Source organism: Oryzias melastigma, linkage group LG15 (genome assembly GCF_002922805.2).
Source record: "Oryzias melastigma strain HK-1 linkage group LG15, ASM292280v2, whole genome shotgun sequence".
Taxonomy (NCBI): domain Eukaryota; kingdom Metazoa; phylum Chordata; class Actinopteri; order Beloniformes; family Adrianichthyidae; genus Oryzias; species Oryzias melastigma.
Genome location: NC_050526.1, coordinates 3,019,138 through 3,040,463, shown reverse-complemented (window position 1 = coordinate 3,040,463; position 21,326 = coordinate 3,019,138). Strand labels below are relative to the sequence as shown.

The window sequence follows — 21,326 nt, the reverse complement described above, 5'->3', positions numbered from 1 at the left end:
CGATTTTCCTGTCAGCCGTAACTCGGAGAAAGCTGTTATTCTGCTCACAACGCAATATTTAGAGTCAACAATAGCCAAGTCATAGAATTACCATGTTACAGTGTAGACAGGATTCTGATTCATACTGATAAAGATCGTCATTCAATGTGAGAAACGGCAACTGTGTTTAATTACACAGCAAAGGCTGCCCCCGCTGTTGCAAGTTATCACAAAGGCTGACTTTCATTTCATGTTGAGTCAAGATAAGAGGCTAAGGAATGCACAATATAGCGAGAAAACAACCCAGAAAGAAAGAAGGAATAAAAACACATGCAGACACTGACAAATATGACTCATTGGATTTGTTTAATTTTTTCTCCCTACAAACAATTCCAGCTTGAATGACCTGCGCACATAAACTTGTTATCTCAGCTTGTAGATATATTCTCCACTGAAGTTCCTTATCTTCGCCGTGCAATGTGAGACAAGCAGCTGAAAGCCCTGTATGTGCTGCATTACAATGATTACAGCGCCGTTCGCGCAGCACTCGATAGAGGTCATGTTGTGTAATCTGGAATGAATGGGTTTCAGGCCAAACTGGCTGCAGTTTATCTGAAATTACCTGCTTGTTTAGCACGCCGCTTGAAAAAAAGATGGCCGTCTTAGTGGAGGCTGTTTGTGCTTGGGAAGTTCAAACAAAGATCATTACGGGAAAAACAATTGTTGGAACTTGTTGTGTGAATGCTGTAAAAAGTATTCACAACAGTGATGCTCTTGCGTCTTTCCATATGTTTTTTGGCACACAAAAACTCAATCACAATTTCAATGATTTCCGTAATCTTTGTATCAAACGTTCAGCTTGTTCGGGACATTACTGCTTGTACTTTAGGTTATTATAAATTATACAGTTTTTGAAATATTGAGCAAAAAATGCCCTATAGGAAATGAATGAGAAATTTCTCAAATCCTTCTAAAACGTTGAAACTTGTGAACCTCAAACACCCTCAAACTTTAAAATGTTCAGCAACTATTACGTTTTTTAAGGTAGTTTGGACCATATATTTTAGCAACATGCTAGCTGTTTTGGCTAATTTAGACAAAATGCTAAAATATTGGAAACATTTGACATTATTCCAGTTTTTTGGGGTAATTTGGAGGTAAGCTAATATTTTAACTTTATGCTAGCTGTTTTGGCTAATTTAAACATTTTTCATAGTTTTTTTTAGGATAAATTGGAGTTTAGCTAATATTTTAACAATATGCTAGCTATTTTGGTAAAATTAGACATTTTTCCAATTTTTTACGCTATTTTGGAGTTTTGCTCATATTTTTACAATATGCTAGCTCTTTTGGCTAACTTATACATTTTTCCAGTTTTTTAGGCTATTTTGTAGTGTAGCTAATATTTTAACAATATGCTAGCTCTTTTGGCTAACTTATACATTTTTTTCCATTTTGTTAGGCTATTTTGGAGTCTAGCTCATATTTTAACAACGTGCTAGCTGTTTTGGCAAAATTAGACATTTTTCCAGTTGTTTAGGCCAATTTGGCGTTGGCTACTACTTTAGCATTGTATTATCTGTTTTGGCAAAATTAGACATTTTTCTATTTTTTGAGGATAATTTGGAATTTAGCTAAATTTTTAGCATTATGCTAGCTGTTATAGCTAACTTAGACATTTCTCCATTTTTTTTTGCGTATTTGGAGTTTAGCTAATACTTTAACAATATGCTAGCTGTTTTGGCAAAATTACAAATTTTTCCAGTTTTTTACGCTATTTTGGAGTTTAAGATAATATTTTAACAATATTCTTGCTCTTTTGGCAAAATTGTACATTTTCTTAGGCTATTTTGTAGTTTAGCTAATTTTTTGACAATGTGCTAGCTCTTTTGGCTAACTTATACATTTTTTACATTTTTTTTAGGCTATTTTGGAGTTTAGCTAATATTTTAACAACGTGCTAGCTGTTTTGGCTAAATTAGACATTTTTCCTTTTTTTTTTTTTGCATTCAGCTAATTTTTAGCAAGCTTTCAGCTTAAGCATGTTTAGCTATCATCTTCAGCACTTTTAGCTAGCTATCAGTTTGAGTCTTCAGCAGCCACATTCAAATTACAACATTCACACTAGCATTATCGCAGGTAATGCTATATATCTAGTTCTTTTTGTCTTTTTCCTCCGTTTGTTGTTCGAATGTGTAATCACAACTAATTGCACAGTAAAGTGTGCGAGAGAAAATCCTGCAGATTGCATTTCTGGGGTTTGCTTTTGTTTCGCCGACACATAAACAAGAAATCCAAACAGATGGCACTGGTTTTTAATGATATATCGCTCTCTGTAAAGTCTCCCTCCAAGGCTCAGAATAAAATATCTCCCCATGGGGGGGGGAGTGCGGCGCTCTAGTTGTTATCATCCACTGTTAATGTCACTCTTTTCAAGTTCTCTGGTTAAATAAATACAATGTAAATTTAGAATTGTTCTGGATGTAATTATTAAAAAGGGTTCCAGTTGGCCTAACTGAACGGCCTGTTTATTTAAAGCTTTCCTCCTCCATGCTGATCTGAGGATAGAGAGATGGAGAGATAGAGGGGAGAAAGAGAAGTTTTTATATAATGACAGGAATTCACAGTGGAGCCAAGCCAAATGACTACAACACCCCCCACTCCCAGTATTAAAGAAAAAAGAAAAAAAAAACACCCTCTCCTTCTTTCTCATTACAGTTTTACCATTGGGAAACATGCCTGTCCCAAATAGCCTCCAGACATATTCTCTTGTCCCTTCTCTTGTTCTTTATTCCTCCATTGTTTTACAGAAAAAACATTAAATTATGTTTCCTATTACACGCTATCCGCCCTGAGAAATAAGTCTGAGTTGATAATGAGGGAGCGTTCTTTGAGGAAATGCACACAGCAACTCTGATCTGAAATGGCATGTAATTCTTCGCCTGACCCAATTCCCAATCTCCTGATAAGATGTTTTTTTTACTCACTCCCTCCTTCCAGCAGAGCTCACTAAAATGGGAACTTGTCCCATTAAAGATACATTTAAAGCCAAACATGTCATCCATTTCACTCTGCAGGAGAAAGGTTTGAAAGTGCTGTTTACTGAGGACTGAGCCAGAGAAACTCTCCGTATATTCATCTGTCACCGACAACATCAGAGATCACAGCTGCTCAGTCGAGTTTGTGTTGGACGGAGCTGCGTGACGAATGAGGGTCGCCGCCATAGCAGATAGAGTATCATCACCTGAGGGTGACAGCTTTGAGCGGCGGGAAAAGTCCTTTTCTGCCACCATCAATACCTGATTGAATTAATTCGATCATTTGTTGGTTTATTTTGGCTTCTTGCAGAGCAGCATGTTTTTTTTTTTGTTCCCTCGCTCTCAGTATTGACTGCACTATAAGTGGATTGACCCTTAAAACCCAGCAGCACTCTTTCATTACTCAGGATGCAGCCAGTGACAGCAAACAGTGTTTAAGGCCATTTCGACGGCACACAAAAGGGGATCAGTGCCGGCTTGACCAGCTGATGAGCGCCCAGCCGTAACCCAACTTTGATAATTCTGAAGTAATGAATCATTTCATCTGAGCCACAAAAGAGGCTTCATTTGTGACACTGTTTTTTGGGATACTCAAAAGAACCAATTTGGGTTTCTGACAGGGAGCCCCTCTGAATAATTCCTTTATGTATTACAGGACCTATTAAATGCAAACTTTTCAATCTGGCAATCAATAAGGCAGGCAGCGCTCCCTGGCCCCATGCCAGACACATTAGGACTGCTAGCAGTGGTTGCTAGGGAGCTGAGCCTGCTCAGGGGAAAGAATGTTTAATGTAATGGAATCACATAAATCAACTGGAGGAAAGTGCTTGTGTTGGTTTGTCTTTTCTCTTCTTCTCTTCACAACATTAAAATGGGTGTGTATTTTTGTGAAAACGTCTTGCATATACTAGCTCACCCCCTCCCTCCACACACACTCCTCCACTGGGTCAACCACAAGAACATCTGGGCAGGAATTAAAATGAGGGAAGTTGAGTTTTCTGTGTTTGTGAAACGCAGTTCACATGAATAGCAGTGTGTGCTCGGGTTTTTGTTCGCATAACTTTGTGTCCTCAATCCTTGTGCTTCACACTCGATTAAATTGAGGTGAAAATTACATAAACTTTTTTTTGTGTGTGTGTCATAGCCACACCCTACTGAAATGAATGAGGCACTTTAGTGCTTTACTATAATTAAGAACAGGAGCCAACATGCATTGAGGGCTCTATCACTCTGTTTTTCTTTTTTTTCTGTACAGTTTCAACACATTAACTCCTCTGGCTATTAGTGCCCTTTTGTGAGAATGTGACTCTTAAAAAAAATTAAGCATGTGAAAGCCATATCGACTCCACCTACCTCGTATTATTCTCTTTAATAGCGCTGCCTTCATGCAATGCAAATGCTGGCAAATGTCATTGACTCACCTTCCCCTCCCCAAAAAAACATCCAGCTTGAAGCATCTGAACTTTAAGAATGATGCTCCTTTTGGTTTCTCTTTTAAAACTTCCTGCTGAAAAGAGATGACAAAAAAAGGTTAAAAATGTGGAAATTGCACTGAAAAGACAAATTGATGGGAAGAAAGTGGAAATCTTTGGAAGAAAATTCACCTGAAATAGATTTTAAATGTATTTTCTTGGACTTCTATAAAGGGAAATCATCAGCTATGTGATTTAGCTTCTTTTGATACAGTTTAAGTGTTCCCAGTGGTCTTTTAATTATGATTTTCTTAGCCAAAATAAAAAAAAAAAAGAAGTTGGTTTGTGTAGAGCAGCAGGACCTCATTAGAAATTTGCCTCTGAGTTGTGGGCGGGACTACTGGTGTGGAAAAATTGAGAAATTTACAATAATTTTGGTTAAAATGTATGTAGATGTTTTTATTATATATTATATATTATATGCCAGTCTTGGGACCAGCACATGAAAACACTGAAAAGTGCACTTGATAGTCCCTATCAGTCACCAAAAACAAGTACAAACTTTCAAGAACCATTAGGACCAGGCTGAACTTATAAAACTACATCAAACTGCCAATAAATATAGAGTTCCTGTTTCTTTTTTCAGTTTTGTCTCCACTAAGACACTAAATGGAGCTGAGCTTTGTGCCTAGCAAGGAAATGGAAACATGTAGGTCATAAAACCAAAACAACCAGCTGAAAGAGGCTAAAAGAACCTTTGATTACTGGAATAACGCTTAGTCATAATGTTTAGTCTCTTTAAACTTCCCTTATTTTTAAGATCAAGAACATTTGGTGTTTTTTAGTAGATTACGAAATGTCATAGAGACTTTTTATTTTATTTTTTACTGTTTTTTTTTTTGAAGCGTTTAACCAAATCGGCTCAACATATTTGTTTGTGTAGTATTTCATTTTGCTATCTCGGTTTGTGTATTTGATGATGTCAGTGTGTGAGAGCACAGCTTGCGTCTGATATAATAAGCAGGCGCAAGGCGACTCAGTGTGTGACTGATTTGATGTCGATGACGGACACTCATTGAGTCATTTGTAAACATTATGTTTTTCTATGCATAACCTTTTAACCAAATTTGATTAATTTTTGCTAATTTTGCTCCTTTTGACTATAATAAAGTAAGTTTAAACATCTGTGACCTGTTTAATTTGTACTCCTATAACGGGATTTACTGAACATTGTTGCTACAGTTGACTTCTGTTTACTACACCGACTGGCAAAATGTTCCAGCACATTTTGTTTTATCCAAGACAGAGGAGTAATTCACAGAATGAATAAGCAGTGAATCACTCAAACCCTGTGACTGTTATTATTATATTTTTTAACCTTTTTCTCTTTGTTCCACACACATTTTTTTCCACTTTGGTGTCATTGGCAGATGCTGCGCCTCTTTATTTGGTCAGGTTTCAATAACACGAAAACAATGGCAGGATTGAACGCCTGCTGCTGCTTATAGGGCCCCCCCTGTCAGTGTCACCGAACAGCGAGAAGGCAGGAGGATGAATCAGAGATGTGTTATATATTATGAGAAGAGGCTAAATGAAAACCAGAGAGCCCCAGAGATCAATACCAATCGTGAAGCTCCTCCTCCACGACATTGTTTTTTCTGCCAGCGTAATCCTGATTATTTCAAGTTTTTAAGGCTCTTATTGGAGGAAAAGGGGTGTGAAAAAGACATAAAACACCTAAAGTAGCCCTGCTTTACATGCTTTGCCATTTCTTGCCAACTCCACTGAAGCAGCAGGGGGATCTAGTAAATTCCTTGGCCGACCAGATAGTGTGGAATTGTTGACAACGGCAAATTTGGACTGACTGAGTGATTTAGAGACTATAATGGGTGTCACGGAGCACGACAGTTGTGGTTTTCAGCTTTTTCCTGCTCAACTGGGAAAAGTAGACATGAACACACTTGCCTGGAAATCCTATCAAGGATTGTGATAAGTTAAAGAGCCTATATCCTGCTATTTTCCAATAAAAATAGTCTTTTTTGTGTTTTTAAGATGGTCTTGTAGCATTTTTCTCATAGTAAAGGACCTATTTAAAGTAATTTACGATTGAAACTGAATTTCTGAGTATTTCTTAATAGAAATCGTGTTGGATTATAAAACCAGATGCTTGAAAATGCTCAGACTAATGACAAGTGAAATGGACTCGGCAAAGTCTCCCCTCCCCCTGCGCTCACCCTCCCCCGCTAACATTTATGTTTGGTTCATACCAGACGTAAATGGACGCCGCTTCTATTCTGCGTCCTTCTTAACCTTTGGTGTAGTTCGCATCAGACGTGAAGCGCTGCGATCCTCCACGGCCGGCTTCCGCTGAGCAGTGATTGCTTCAGAGTCTAGTCTTTTAGTCTTCTAGTCTAGTCAATTCTGGCAGGAAGTTGCGCCAAAACACGCCAGAAACTCCGGTCAATTTTCAAGATATAACCAATTTTTCCACAATAAAATGCAGCGATCATATTTTTTGTATCTAAACAGACTGTAGAGATAAAATTAAGCACACAAACACAACACACAAAAACAATTAGACATATACAGATCAAGTGGGACGACTACGGAGCGGGCGGTGTGGTTTTGGGTGTCTAATGATGGCAAAAGAAATAACCACAGCTGAGCAGAATCACCTGTTGACGAGGTTAAGCTGAAACCGTGCGCACTACGCTCACACGCCACTTCGCAGCGCTTCCTCGCCCTGTGTGAACCAGCCATTATGTGTGCGAGACATGATGAGCGTTCAATGCTTGTGCTATAGCGAATTGCCATTCTGGCTCAAGAGTACTACTGAATTGCTCAAATATCCCTTGTCGTTATATTTTTTGCCAAAATGTTAGCTTGAGGTAAGAGCGTGCAAACGGAGCTCTCAGCGACGGGGAGGGGACAGGAAGTTGCTCTTTGTCAACGGTCCCACCCACAACCCAGACTTGTATATTTCTACTGAGCTGCATAAAATGTGTGTTAAAAAAAACAACAAAGCAAACCTTTTTGATTTTTCCTAAAAACCTAATAATCATTGAAAATTACACGTAACGATTTTACGTGAGACAAAAAATATGGTTGGAGTGGGATTTCAAGCCTTGTAGAGTAAACTATGTTCATAAATATGAAAACATATTACCTTTGGCACACTAAAGAATAACTTATTTATGAAATATGCGGAAGTAAGACGCCTCGATCTCTGAGGTTCCACTCCTTGTGGGCGCCACTCATTTCATGACGTCAGAGCCTGTCATGAAAGCAAACAACATCCGATCTTTTGCAAAGATGGATATGCATATAAAATAGAAACGTTTTGCCAATCACTGCTAGCTCTGTGGATAAAGTGACTCTGCCAGTCTCTTCCTGGAAGGGGCTGTTCATCACTTTGTGACATCACAATGTGAGGTCATTTTGTGGGATCAAAATCCCACAGGCTTTATGAGGAATTAACGTTATAAAACACTTAAATGCCAAAAAAAAGTTGATTTTGCATGATGCACGCCCCTGAGATGTATTTTTATTAATTCTTGGCTGGTCATAATGAACACATTTAACACGAGTATCATAGAATCTGTGTCAGCAGCTCGAACATTACAGCCAGTTTTAGATCAAACTGGTTGTATGCGAAGTTTTTCTGCGATGCCACAGTTTTCTGGTTGTGAAATTCGGTGACATTACTGCTGTGTCATCTACTGTTGCAATATCTACTCATCCAAGAGAGCCGCGGCTTCGACCTCCGCAAACGAGTTTACTGTTGCATGCAGCATTTCTGAAAGTCTGATGATGATGAGTAAACTGTCACGCTGGCTCCGAAAGAGCAACTCTTTCATTGGTGTAATTGCACACAATACGCACGCTGTTGTCATATATTGTTAGCGCTTGTTCCCATTATTTTCACCCCCGTTCTCATCCAGTGCAGTCACATCTCACTTTTTACATTATAAAGCGAGGAGCTGGCTTACTGGAATTGGCCCTCTTACATTTTTGAGACTGTCTTGTGCTGTGAAAGATAATTCTCCGGCATTATTCTAAATGCAGACACATGTCCCACAGCGTGCTCCTTATACTACGTTAGAGTGGCTTATTTTTAGACTGTCTCGTGGCAGCTAGTTAATGACTTTACCAGTATGCTGTGGACTGCTGGCGTGTCACTAATGGGGTGATACAGGACAGCAGTAGTAACCCGTCAGAATACTGTAGCACATGGAGCTGCCTCCTTCGAAGACACTTTTTTTTTTTTTTTTTCCCCCTGAGGCTTTTATTTTGACATGTAAATTTTTCCTCCTCTCAATCATTTTGTCTGTAATTTGAATGTTATGCCATTGAGTAACATTCTTCACATGTTGGAACAGGCGTTTCCAAATGAATGGCTTTTTACCTCAAATATTTACCCTTTAAAAACATGAAATGTCACGAGAATTTCTGTCTGCTTTAGCAAAAAAAATCTGTTCTAGAAAAAAGTAGATATTTAATATTAAGTTATTTTAAAGTTTGTTGTCATATTTATGCTTTTATCCTTTTGTTATTCTTTCAAAAAAAGCCATTTCTCCGCATTTATCAGTTGAATGTTTGGACCTGCTGCACTGCCAGAAAACTGTCAAACTGTTTAAAAAAAAAAAAAGGAAAAAAAATGTTTTTTAAGCATTTGTCCTTGAGCTTATTGGAGAAAAAACATTATCAAGGTACAGAACGACTTAATAAAAGATAGTAGTGCTGCAACAACAAGCTGTAAAAACAGCCTTTTGGTGCTTAAAACTGCAGTTTTTCTTCTTTATTTTGAATATATATATTTTTTGGTAGTAAATTAGTAAAAAAAAATATGTTTGCCCTTTTGAAAGAGTGTTTTAGACACTCAATTGCCTTTTGAGGAAGGAAATTGCTTTCTCAAGACCTTCCAGGAACAAAAAAATGTTTAACAGATAAAAAGAAATGGGGAAAAACCCCAAAAGTATCAAGTGACCTTTAAAAAAAAAAAACATTTGGCATATCTGATAGGCTTTTGATTTGAAAGCAGTGACATATTCACAGAAAACCCAGTGCCCACATGTTGAAGCCAAAACGGTTTAGCTGCCAAAAAACTTGCAGATGAGTATTTTTTTTTTAAGAGGAAAATGAAATTTTGAAAGACACTTTGTAAGGAGGCACAGATGTTGCAGAAAGGGTGATATGGATTTCATCATGTTTCACATCCAACATTTGTTCTCATTTGTTCTCTGAGATGGATTTCCAAGCGCACGTTCGCAGGTTATGGCAGCAGTGACACGAATTCACAACGCAATGTTGTAATGATGAGAACAAAACGTGGAATTCAAAGACGTTTCATTGAAATATATGTATAATATTCTCAATACAGGCAGAAATTTAGTTTTTTTTTGGCTCTGACTGTCCTTTTGGAATCGATCTAAGCGGTTCAGGAACGTCGGCACTCTCTCTGTACTCGTGCAATACCTGAGTCTGAAAATGTTTAAATCAGATTCCAGTTTGCGTTTTGATTTACACATCACAAAAGCGATTCGCGGTTCTTTAATCTGCTGAGCGTTACTAAGATCGACCCCATCTTGTCAACTGAAGAGTCAACTGTGCCTTTCTCACATCCTGCTGGCGTTCATGCGCTGCACCTTTCACTCGAGCAAATCAGTCATCTTTGAAGCGCCTACAGCATGAACAAAGTTTTGCTTTGAGGCTGACAAGAATATGGGTGAATGCAAATATGCTTCATCCCTTTTCTTTAAAAGCCGCTTTAATGTGTCAGTTCAAGCAACCGAATGCTTCTGATTCAAACTGTACCACGAAAAGAATCCATTTTTGATTTCTTAACCATTGTTATTGTCCTACAAAATGAGAGATTGCAATGAAAGGCTCTGGTTTCTCTGGATTTAGTTTACGGTTGTGATCCATCCATGTCAATAGGGTCCCCCTCTGATGTATTGTGCATACAGTGTGACAATAGCCTCACATCCAAAGGACAGCCAGAGTCTCAAAGAGCTAACTCGAGGTGCAGCGACTGGAGACAATGACACAGCCGAATCTGCAGAGAAGCTGTGGAGAGTTGACTGGAAAACACACACTGGCTAAGTGCATCAGAACAAATGAAAATGCACTGAGGAACTGAAAGCAGGAGTTCAGTAAATATTACTTTTATATAGATCTCAGTAAGTCACTGAGTTTAAAATGAAAACTTTAGCATTTCTCTCATGATGGACAACACGTGTACAGAAAATTTAAATTAAAATGAGTGTTTTAATTCAAATTGTGGTGAATTGGAAGCGGACGAAAAAAATTAAAAAGTTTAGTATGTGCAAACCAATGTAAAAATAGGCTAGAGATGCTATGCTAGCTGTTTGTGTACGCAAAGTAGGACGCCATATTGGAAAGGGCCAGATTTACTGCTGTGCTACAATTGCACAATAGAGCTAGAAAAACTACTACTCCTTTTCACTAGTAAATTATTACTGTTTTAAGTGAATAAAGGTGCATTTATTGACAACAGTTTACTGTCAGAATAGGAAACATTTTGGCTGATCTTCCAGTCTATTCTAACTCAATGAGACTTTGCATTATTTCCACGTTTTCTGGTATTTTTTTGCTTTTTGGAGGATGACCTGCTGAATTGAAGCATATTACTAAGCGGATGAGGAAGTTTTGAGTTGTTTTTTTAATTGATAGTTAAATTTTAAATTTCAAAATGCATTATTTGAATTATGACATCAAAAACCCATGGCAATTTAAAATGCTATTTATTTTGTTTTTATTTAATATTTTATTTTTAAAATTGTCACATTGAATTGTAAATTTTAATATTGAATTCTAAACTGCAAAATGTGTTTTTATATTGAAAGCCCAAATTGCATATTCAATTGTTATTTGAAAAATGAATTTTCAAATTAAATAATAATATTGCGTAATGATTCTGAATTTTGGCACAAAAAAACTTCCATACGCTCGCCACCTGTGACGCCCGAGCTGTCATATGGCTCACAACTGTACGGCTGGATAACTCCAATATTACTCGCCATTTTTGTTTTACCGATAACGTTAGCTTGGTGTTGTGAGGCGCTGTAAGCTGGCGGGAGAGCGTGTTAACAGAGGACATCATGCAAAAGCTTATTTTGCAGCAAAGCCACAACTCGGTGGCAAATTTCTGATGAACTACTGCAGAAACGATGTCCTAGAAAACGACACAGGTTTTTTGATTTTGCATAATTACATAATCGTAATTAACAGAGCACTTGGAACGCTTCAAAAATACATATGAGTGGAGAGAAGAGGCTCATTTGTGCTTCCTTGAGTGTATTTGTGAGACAGTCCAAAGTAATTTATAGATAATCTGATAGAACTTGCATGAAAACACTGAACAGAGCTGTCACTATCATAAAGTTTCAGTTTATGATGGTCTAAAAAAGGCTAATAGAAAAAAATGATTATCATTTCCTGATTCAATGAGATTTTTATCTCGTCTCGTTTTGCTTATTTTGTTAAAAAGAACTACTAAATGTAATGTTGATATAATGTTTGTTGCATATTTTCTGATACTAATGTTTCAGAAGCATAAAAAGAACCAGCTTCTTGGTTGTTTAAAAGAGGAAACGATAAAAATGAGGAAGACAAACCAAAAAATGTAGAAAAACTAAAAAAAAAAGGTGAAGAAGAATGATGAGTCTTCAATTTTTTTGTATATTTCAAGCAAATAAAATGTTTTATAAATTAGTATCTTGTGTGCAGTTTAATAAATCTATTTTAACTAGAAAAGTTGCATTATCTGTGAATGTTTCTTTCTTAATGTGGTCGCTGAATATGCTGAAGGTTTTTGCTGAAGATGATAAAGTTAGTTATTTTAATTGCTGAATGAAGTCATGAACGCGTTAAACGTTTTGATACCAAACTTGATAATATGCAGAAGGTACGTAAGTAATTTGAAGAGTTTATTTAAAAAAAATTGCAATGTTGCAAAAATATTAGCTTAACTCCAATTTATTCCAAAAAACTCAGTAGATGCCACCTTAGCCTACAAAACTAACACATTTTAGCTTAACAGAATTAGCATGTTGTCAAAATTCTAGCCTAACTCAGATTAAGCCCCAAAAACCTCATTAGATGCCAAATTAGCCAAAAATGTTAGTATGGTGCTAAAATATTAGCAAAACTCAAGAATAGGCCAAAAAACCTGAGTAGATGCTATATTAGCCAAAACTTTAGCATGTGGCTAAAATATTAGCAAAACTTAAAATTAGCCTTAAAAACCTCAGCAGCATTAATGTCCTTAACATGCTGAACGCTTTGATACCGAACTTGAATAATATGCAGAAAAGTGCACAAATATTTGAAGAAATACCTAAAAATAAAAAAAGCGAAATTCACGTAAAATTTCAATAATTGCATAAAATTTCAAAAAAATGATGTAGGTAAAAGTAAAAGCATGAATGTCCTGAACATGCCTAAATTTGCATAAATTGCGTAAAACTTTAAAAAATGTAAAATATATAAATATCAAAAGTACCAGCAGAAATGTATTTAATGAGCCGAACGTTTTAATACCAAGATTGTAGAAATTTCTGAAAGTGAAAGTTTTAACCAATCACAAAACCTGTGGAAGAATAAATAAGGAAGAACTAGAAAAGTTGCATCACCTGCAATAATGCTAGTGTGAATGCTTTTTGCTGAAAGTAGTCGCTGAAGATGCTGAAGCTTTTTGCTGAAAATGGTAACAATTTACTGTAATCGCTGAAGGGATTTGCTGAAAATGCAAAAGCTCTTTGTAAAATGTTGAATTTTTTGAAAAGAAAAAATGGAAATTTGAAAAAATAATTATGAGGAACGTGCTGAATTTGAACTAAATTTCTAAAAAATTTGCAGTAAAATTGCTCTTAAATTCCTAATACATGCCAATTTTGGAAAAAAAATATTTAGTATGTTGCTTAAATATGAGCAAAACTCCAAATTAGCATAAAAAATCTTAGTGGATGCTTAATTATCCAAAAAAGTTAGCATGTTGCTAAAATAAAAGCTGAAATCTAAATTAGCCTAAAAAATTCAGTAGATAACAATTATCCAAAAACGTTAGCATGATGCTAAAATATTAGCAAAACTCCAAATTAGCATAAAAAATCTTAGTGGATGCTAAATTATCCAAAAAAGTTAGCATGTTGCTAAAATAAAAGCTGAAATCTAAATTAGCCTAAAAAATTCAGTAGATGACAAATTATCCCAAAACGTTAGCATGATGCTAAAATATTAGCAAAACTCCAAATTAGCATAAAAAACCTCAGTAGATTAGCCAGAGAAGCTTAAATACTAGCTTAAGACAGGAAATACTAGCTAGCTTTGTTGATAAATAAAGATTACTTAAGGAGGTACTTTTTTAATTTTTATTTTTAGATAATAAAAGCACAACACCAGTGTCATTTTAGGAAGATTAAATGCTGAAGTGAAAATACTTTTTGTTCTTTTTACTGAGCTCTGCATTGACTGAGTGGCTCTAATGTCAGCTGTCCTGTAGGGCACTTCTGGCCCTGACACTATTATAGTTTATGAGGTCAGGAGCTTTACAGCATGTTCTGAAAATAATCTACCTCGCTTTAACCGTTTGATCTCCTAAAGCAGGACAGACAGAACAAGGAAACAGGAAAAAAAAGCTTTTCTGAGAAAAAGAAAAGTGGCTTTTTAAATGTTTCTCCAGCTCCCCTCAGTATGACAACCCCAAAGCTCACCGCCAGATAAAGTCTCCCTTTTATTTTGAAAAGCTAAGCTGCAAGAACAATGGCATTTTTTTAAGTGCACATACACTCAGGGTGCATTACACGCTCCAACACACACACCCTGACATGCAAACGTTACTTTGTACAGTTATTAATGCCTGGAGGCGCTCTCCCTCCAAATTGAATCTAATCAAGTGAAATGCTGTGAGGGTCCTCAGGAGGAAAAGCAGGTCTGACGGTGACCGCTTACAATAAAATCTGTGACATTTGGAAACAAAGACGCCTCCATACCTCTGAGGTGTAATTGCCTATGACAGTTCAAATGCAGTCTTGAATAAATATGTGTGTAATATTAATGCTTGTGTGCACAAATATTTGTGGTAATGCCTTGTAAGAGGATTTGTGGCTTTTTTTTTGTTGTTGAATGGTTTTGATTGTTCTTTATTTTTTTGAGTGGTTTTAATATTTGAAAATAGTGAAACTGTTTACACTTAATGCTGGGAACTTATTTTTGCATTCCTATATAGCCTCAAAACATCAAGAAGCTAAAACGCAGGAAAAAAAAAAAATTTCAATCTTTTAAACCTTTAGAAAGCAAACTTGTTATCTAGCCCTGAAATATTAACTTAGCAGCAGAAATACCCATGAATGTCACATCCAAGAGCTTTGTAAGAGCAGACGAGACGGTGAATAATTCATACAAAACTATATTTCAAACTACCTTGCTCTGCTTTATCAGCGGCCCCTCTGCAATATTACCAGTAAAATATTTATGGTAATGTCTCAGGACTTTGTAGGAAATGTGGCTTTTTCACGTGCCTGTATTGTCCTTTAATTGTCCCTAATTTCAGCAACAGAAGTGTGGAAGGCGGATGAAGCACGGGAGGGAGAGGTTTATCGGTTCTGATGCCAGGAGCTTTTCTAGTTTCTGTTTGTGGGCTCTCTGCTAAATACAGTATGATCGTGTTTCAGCAGGCGCAGGTAAACAGCGCACACTGAGAGCAGCGGAGGCAGAACGCGTCCAAAATACTAAAACAAAAATCCCACAAATATCATCCATCCGCCTGGATAGAAGTCGTTATTTGTATTTTTAAAAAGACAATTCTTTTAAGCACCGCTTAACTAAACTATGTTTTCATGTAGAGAGCTCTGTTTTATTGCCCTCAATTTTATTGGTTTATTCATTTATCACTTGAGCAAAAAGCAAGTGGAAACACTAATACTGCCAAAAATGTATTACTGTCTCTATAAAGCAAGTACGCATGTAATTACTTATTGATAAGGTTTATTTTGTAAGTTAATTACAAATAAAAGCTTTTTAATCAGCAACAGGAAACTTCTCATTTGGTGCAAACTAAAGTGTGAAACTAAAACTCTTCCTGTCTGTTAGTGACTTTTATTTCCTGTGTTATCTTTAAGTAATGCATCTATGCCTTTTTTCCATGTAGTAAGCTTTCAGTTAAGTGTTGCTTTTCAAGTTTTTTGTTTTTTTTTCTTACAAGTAGCCATGCTTGCTCGCCTCAGGATGAATTACAAGAAAAAAAAACCGTTGGCAATCCTTTCATCTGACTTATGAGCACATACCTGCACAAGTAAAAACACTTCCTTTACTGCGATTGTCTGTTTGAGGCGTTTTTGGTATCAAATGACAATTACATTATCAGTTTATCCACCCGTCTTTTATTGCACTTTATCAGTTTGGCCCCAGTTTCACTTCCTGTCCTGATGGTCGTAAGCTAACAGACTTTCAGTAAGTTATGAAACACGATTGGTTTAAGAGGGTGAAACATTAACCCTTTAACGCCGGAGCTTAGTGCTGGGCGATGAAGGAAAAAGATCACGATTATTTTATATCACGATAATGATATATATCACGATAAAGTGTGTTTTTCAGTTATTCTCTGGAAAAAAAGGACCAAAATGTCATTGCTTACTTCTCTCTGTTAGTAACATGTAACTGAATATCACAAATGAGAAACTTTTTTTTAAATTGCACAAAAGTTTCAAGTTTCTTTGTAAAATAAACACATTTTTGCACACAGGTTTAGCAATAAAAATCAACTAAGGACATAACGATTCTTTGTGAACTGGTAAAAAAACGGTTCAAACTCGTCAACATTTTCAGCGTTGTAGAAAATTAAAAAATGAAAAAGAAATTATACCTTAAAATACCTTTAACTCATTGTGTTGAAAAAAAATCGGAAAAAAATCAAAATCGTGATTTTAAAACTGTGAATTGAATCGTTACATCCCTAAAATCAACACAGAAAATCTTTTTCTTCGCCCACACGATATTTATGGTCATATCGCCCAGTGTTAATGTTTTATGATTTCCTTTTTCAAACGTTAAAACGTCAATGATTGTTTTAATAGTTGAAAAGTTACAGTATGTTCAATATTTTTGTGTTTAAGCGTCACCGGTGACGCATCAGCTGCTAAAGGGTTAATTACATTTTAGTATGAAAAGTAGTTTTATGAAAAAGTTTCACCTCAGATATATATGTTTTTATTTTGTTCGGTCAGAATGCAGATGACACTCACACTCACACCTGTCGTGTCTAAATGGCGTTCTCGCCGCCTCTCGGTAGACAAACAAACCAGTCAGTCAAATAGCAAGCGACTTGAGTTGTGCTGACATTCTTGCTGTCGCCTCAGCGGTAAATCATGCATTTCAAACATGCAGCCTAACGATGCTATGTGTTTGTACAGCAGGCATCAAAACGTCTCGTCAGTCGCAGCAAAAGGAAAGGATGTGAAACTCACACAATAGCTATTTAAAGAAAGTTACAACAGAGTTCGAGTATGTTGCTGCTGACGCACGTTTGTGCAAAGTTGTTGTGATAGTGGAGGAGATCAAATAGCAGCAATAAAGAATTTTACCCTAAAAATCTCTTGTATTTAATGATATTTGTCTTAAAAAATTAACTTAATGTCATTTCCTGTGTAATTTAAGGCAAAATCTGCTGTGAATTTATGAACCAAAAAGATGAAATAATGATCTCTTCTATGAATGTCCTGAAGTAAATGACCTTCTGCTTCCTCGCTCTTCTTTCCACAGAATCGAGCTCCCCTCTGACAACTCTTTTTTCTGTCTTCCAGGCCAAGAGGAGGACGGACGAAAAGTTTTAGTCCTGAGTTACCCGCAGTATTGCCGCTACCGCTCCGTTTTGGCCCGGCTACGAGAGCAGCCCTCGTCCCTGCTAATAGACCACACGGTGCTGGCGCTGGGCGGCATCGCCGCGCTGGGCGGGAGCACGAGGATCCTGTACTGTCGCGACACATTCGAACACCCCACCCTCCTGCAGAACGAGAGCATTTGTGACGAATTCGGTGAGTGCCACCGCCACCGCAGGCTTACCTGTGTGCTGATCTGTGAATATATCCATTCAACGTATTGTCATTATTTAGTGTACAACTGTGCCGTCGTGGTTCACCAAACCATTTATTTAGCTCCACTTTGGGTGGAAAAATGCTGCATAAAGGAGGCTAATGTAGTTCTTTTGTGTGAAAGGTTGTAAAAAAAAATATGGCAATAAAGTTCTATAATTATGTCAGGGCCGCCTGTCAAAATGAACCCCAAAGCTGAAAGCAGCTGCTTTGAATGGAAAATAACGTCGTAAAATTATACGGAGAAAGTCAAGATTTTATCAAAATAAAGTTGTAAAATTATTTTGAAAAATTACCATTTTAGGATAATAAAGTTGTAAAATTATTTAAAAAAAATAAGTCAAAATGTTACTTGAAAAAATTTGTAAAAATAGAAGAAAAAATGGGAAATTTTACAAAAATAAAGAGGTAAAATTGTGAAATAAAGTTGTAAAATTATGGAAAAAGTCAACAATTTACAATAGAAAGTTGTAAAATAATAAGAAAAGTATAATTTTCTTTATTCTTGAAAATAACCGTAAAAGAAAAAGTGAGATAAAAAGGAAAAGCATGTTCAAAAATTAAGCGGTAAAACTGTAAAATAAAGTGGAAAAATTATGAAAAAAGTCAATAAAAAAAAAAGTCAAAATTTGACAAGAAAAAATTGTACAATTATGAGGAAAAAGGGGGAAATTTTACAAAAGATAAGAGGTAAAATTGTAAAATAAAGTTGTAAAATTATAAAACATTTTTACAACATTTTATCAGAAAAAAGTTGTAAACATTTTTTTAAAAAGTCAACATTTTACAAAAATAAAGTTTTAAAATTATGATAAAAAACAAAATGTTACCAAAAAAAAGTGAAAGTATGATTAAAAAAAGGGACAAATTTCACAAAAATTAAGTGGTAAATTTGTGAAATAAAGTTGTAAAATATTTATTTTAAAGTCTAAATTTTACAAGAATACAATTGCAAAATTATGTGAAAAAATTCAAAATCTTACAAGAGTAAATGAACCCCAAAGCTGAAAGCTGCTGTTGTAAATAAAAAATACAAGATGGACTTTTTCCAACGTTTAACATTATTTTTCAAAGTAAATCACTCAAATTTATTGCTGGCTGTCAAAGACTTCAGCTGGAAGATGATAAATCCACATTTCTGCACGCAGAGGTGTTGAGTTACTTCTTTTTTTTGTTGTTTTTTTGAAAGTGAAGCTGGCTTAGACTTCATAAATTGCTGTTAGGAAAAAATACGCATTGAAATGTCTGCTTTTATTCAAGCACTAACACCGAATAGAAAACTCAAAATGGTAAATCAGACAAAGTATTGACACAGAAAAAAGTCCTTGAACAAAAATGTTTTAATTTATTTTATATATATTGAGCCGATTCACAAACAAGGTCATAAAATAACGTTTTATGGGATTTAATCTGTTTGTAGTGATGTATTTCATAAACTACACCTAACTTTTTAGGACACTGTAATTAGAATATTTCTGCAGCAGTTGTGAGAACAAAGAGTCATGACAGAAAATGAAAGCACATGTCGTTGGTTATGAACATAGCTGAGTAAATGAGCTTATTTTCCTTCGACTGGGCGTTGGAATGAGCGACCCACGCAATCGTTTTAGGGTAACAGAAAAAAAAATCTTAACATTATTGATTTTGCCTCTGCTGAATCTGTGTTTCTCAGTAAAACCAGGGGAACAGGTTTGTTTAAATAAATAAATACAGACTCACAAATGAGAAAACACTTTTCCTGCCAGATCTTTTAATGACTTCTTCTCCCAAAAAAAAGAAAAAACAACAGACATGGAAGAAAAAACAAAAGGAATTTATTAAAGAAAGTAGCTGAAATATATCAGTATGATTTCAAGGGGTGTGGCCTTAAAATCTTTAATAATCTGGAATCTCTTGATCTTTTTAATTTAATGTAACTGAACTAAAAAAATGAGAAATGTCTAATGTAATTCTGTACATGTGTTTCTTTTTATGCTGCCTCTATTTGTGTCTTTCTGCTTAATGGCTGCTGTTCAAACATCCTCATCAGTCACACCTATGAAAAGCATTCTGTGGTTGTAGCGCGGAGCTGTGAAGTGCTGGAACATGTCTGTTTGCTATTTACCCAGCCTTCCCCGCTGCTCATGAATCCGCACATTTTATTAAGCCCGAGCCGCTTTGAAACAATGGAATAATGTGATTCATCCCTGCGTATATTTTCCTTCTGCCTGGTAACCCAGCAGGCACTTGTAGCCGCATCAGTATGACATTCACAGTTACGGCTCCTCTGGTCAAAAGTCATTGTTTTTCTCTTCCTGTAAATTTGCCAGGAGGTAATTGCATTTTAAGAGAGCAGCAGAGGTGAGACCAGAAGGGAAAACAGTTTTCGACGTAGGAAAATAAGTTATGAATAGTAACGCTAACATCCTGTGGCTGCTGTTTCTCATTCGCTTGGCTCCATGATGCCATTCCTCTGTGAGCCACATTTAAGCTAAAGGTTTATTTTCATAGCCAAAGGGAATTCTCCGCTTTTTTTTTAACTAAGGCAGCCAGATTTGTAATGTTATTCACATGAAGGTTGAGTCGTTTTGAAGCAGACTTTTATTTCTGCTGCTCGGAGACTTGGTGGTGATTTGTTGCAAAACAGCCGAGCTAAGTAATTTCCATTGCCGTGGCAGGTGAACGCGTCCTCAAGGGCGCCTTTCTTACAATTCACACATGAATATTTACACGTATGCAGTTCGGAGCACGCCCAGCTGATGGGAACAGTCAGGGGTAAAAAAAGAAGCAGCCTTAATAAAACCATATTAGGATAAATATCTGGACTTATAGGAAAGTGAAGAATAAAATGAGCCGGGGAGTCACTTTCTTTGGGCTTCACTCCATGCTAATTCTGACCTTTCAGATTCAGTCAAATCTGCAGTGGCACCTCTAACAGCCGTCCATCTTGTCACAGCTAATTCATGAAAGTGTGTCAAGCTTCCTCAGGGGGTCCAGAGAAGGAGAGAGCTCAGGCATGAAAATGCAGTATTGCTGAGTGTCAGCAGGCTTTATGTACTGTATTGTGTGGCCCATAGATGAAAGCCTTGTGCTGAAATCAACCCCATTCTTGACAAAGCACTGCAGCTGCTTGTGCAGCACAAGCAGGGGCGGACTTACCTTTAGGTAAAGGTAGGCGACTGCCTGGGGGCCCTGAAACCCCGGAGGCCCCCAGCTGAATACATAATAATGTCTGAAATAGTTTCTGTTATTATTTAATGGTTTCTTAAAAACCCAAATCTCTGAAATGGCATAAGACTCCTCCACCAGCCCGTTTGCAGCAATGGAATATTCCAGCAACAACAAGCTAGTAGCCAAGAAAATTAAAAATGTTATAAGAATAAAGTACAAAAATAAAGTTGTAAAATTATGAGAAAAATCTGAATTCTACAAGAATAAAGTCATAAAATTAAATAAAAAAATCCAAAATAAACGACTATAAAGTTGTATAATTATGAAAAAAAGGTAGCTAGAATAAAGTTTTTATATAATGAAAGAAAAGTCGAAATTTAACAAGAATAAAATTGTAAAATTTTGAGGAAAAAGAGAAAATGTTACGAGAATAAAGTAATTAAAATTATGTAAAAAAGTAAAAATTTCATTAAAATATAGTCATAAAATTATGAGGAAAAACTTGACATTTTTTGAGAGTAAAATTATGGAAAAAAGTCAAAAAAATTCAGATAGAAAAAGCTGTAAAATTATCAGGAAAACTGTCAAAATTTTAAAAGAACAAAGTTTTGAAATAATAAAAGGACGGTCAAAATTAT

The 21,326-nt window shown here is 36.1% G+C and overlaps 1 protein-coding gene across 1 annotated transcript in view; it reads left to right on the top strand.

The window, feature by feature from the left end:
- arid5b (AT-rich interaction domain 5B) overlaps positions 1-21,326 on the top strand; it is a 103,527-nt gene that overhangs the window by 26,911 nt on the left and 55,290 nt on the right. The window contains exon 5 of the mRNA XM_024297094.2: positions 17,251-17,481. Coding sequence (XP_024152862.1) covers positions 17,251-17,481 — 231 coding nt within the window. The remainder of the gene's footprint in view (positions 1-17,250; positions 17,482-21,326) is intronic.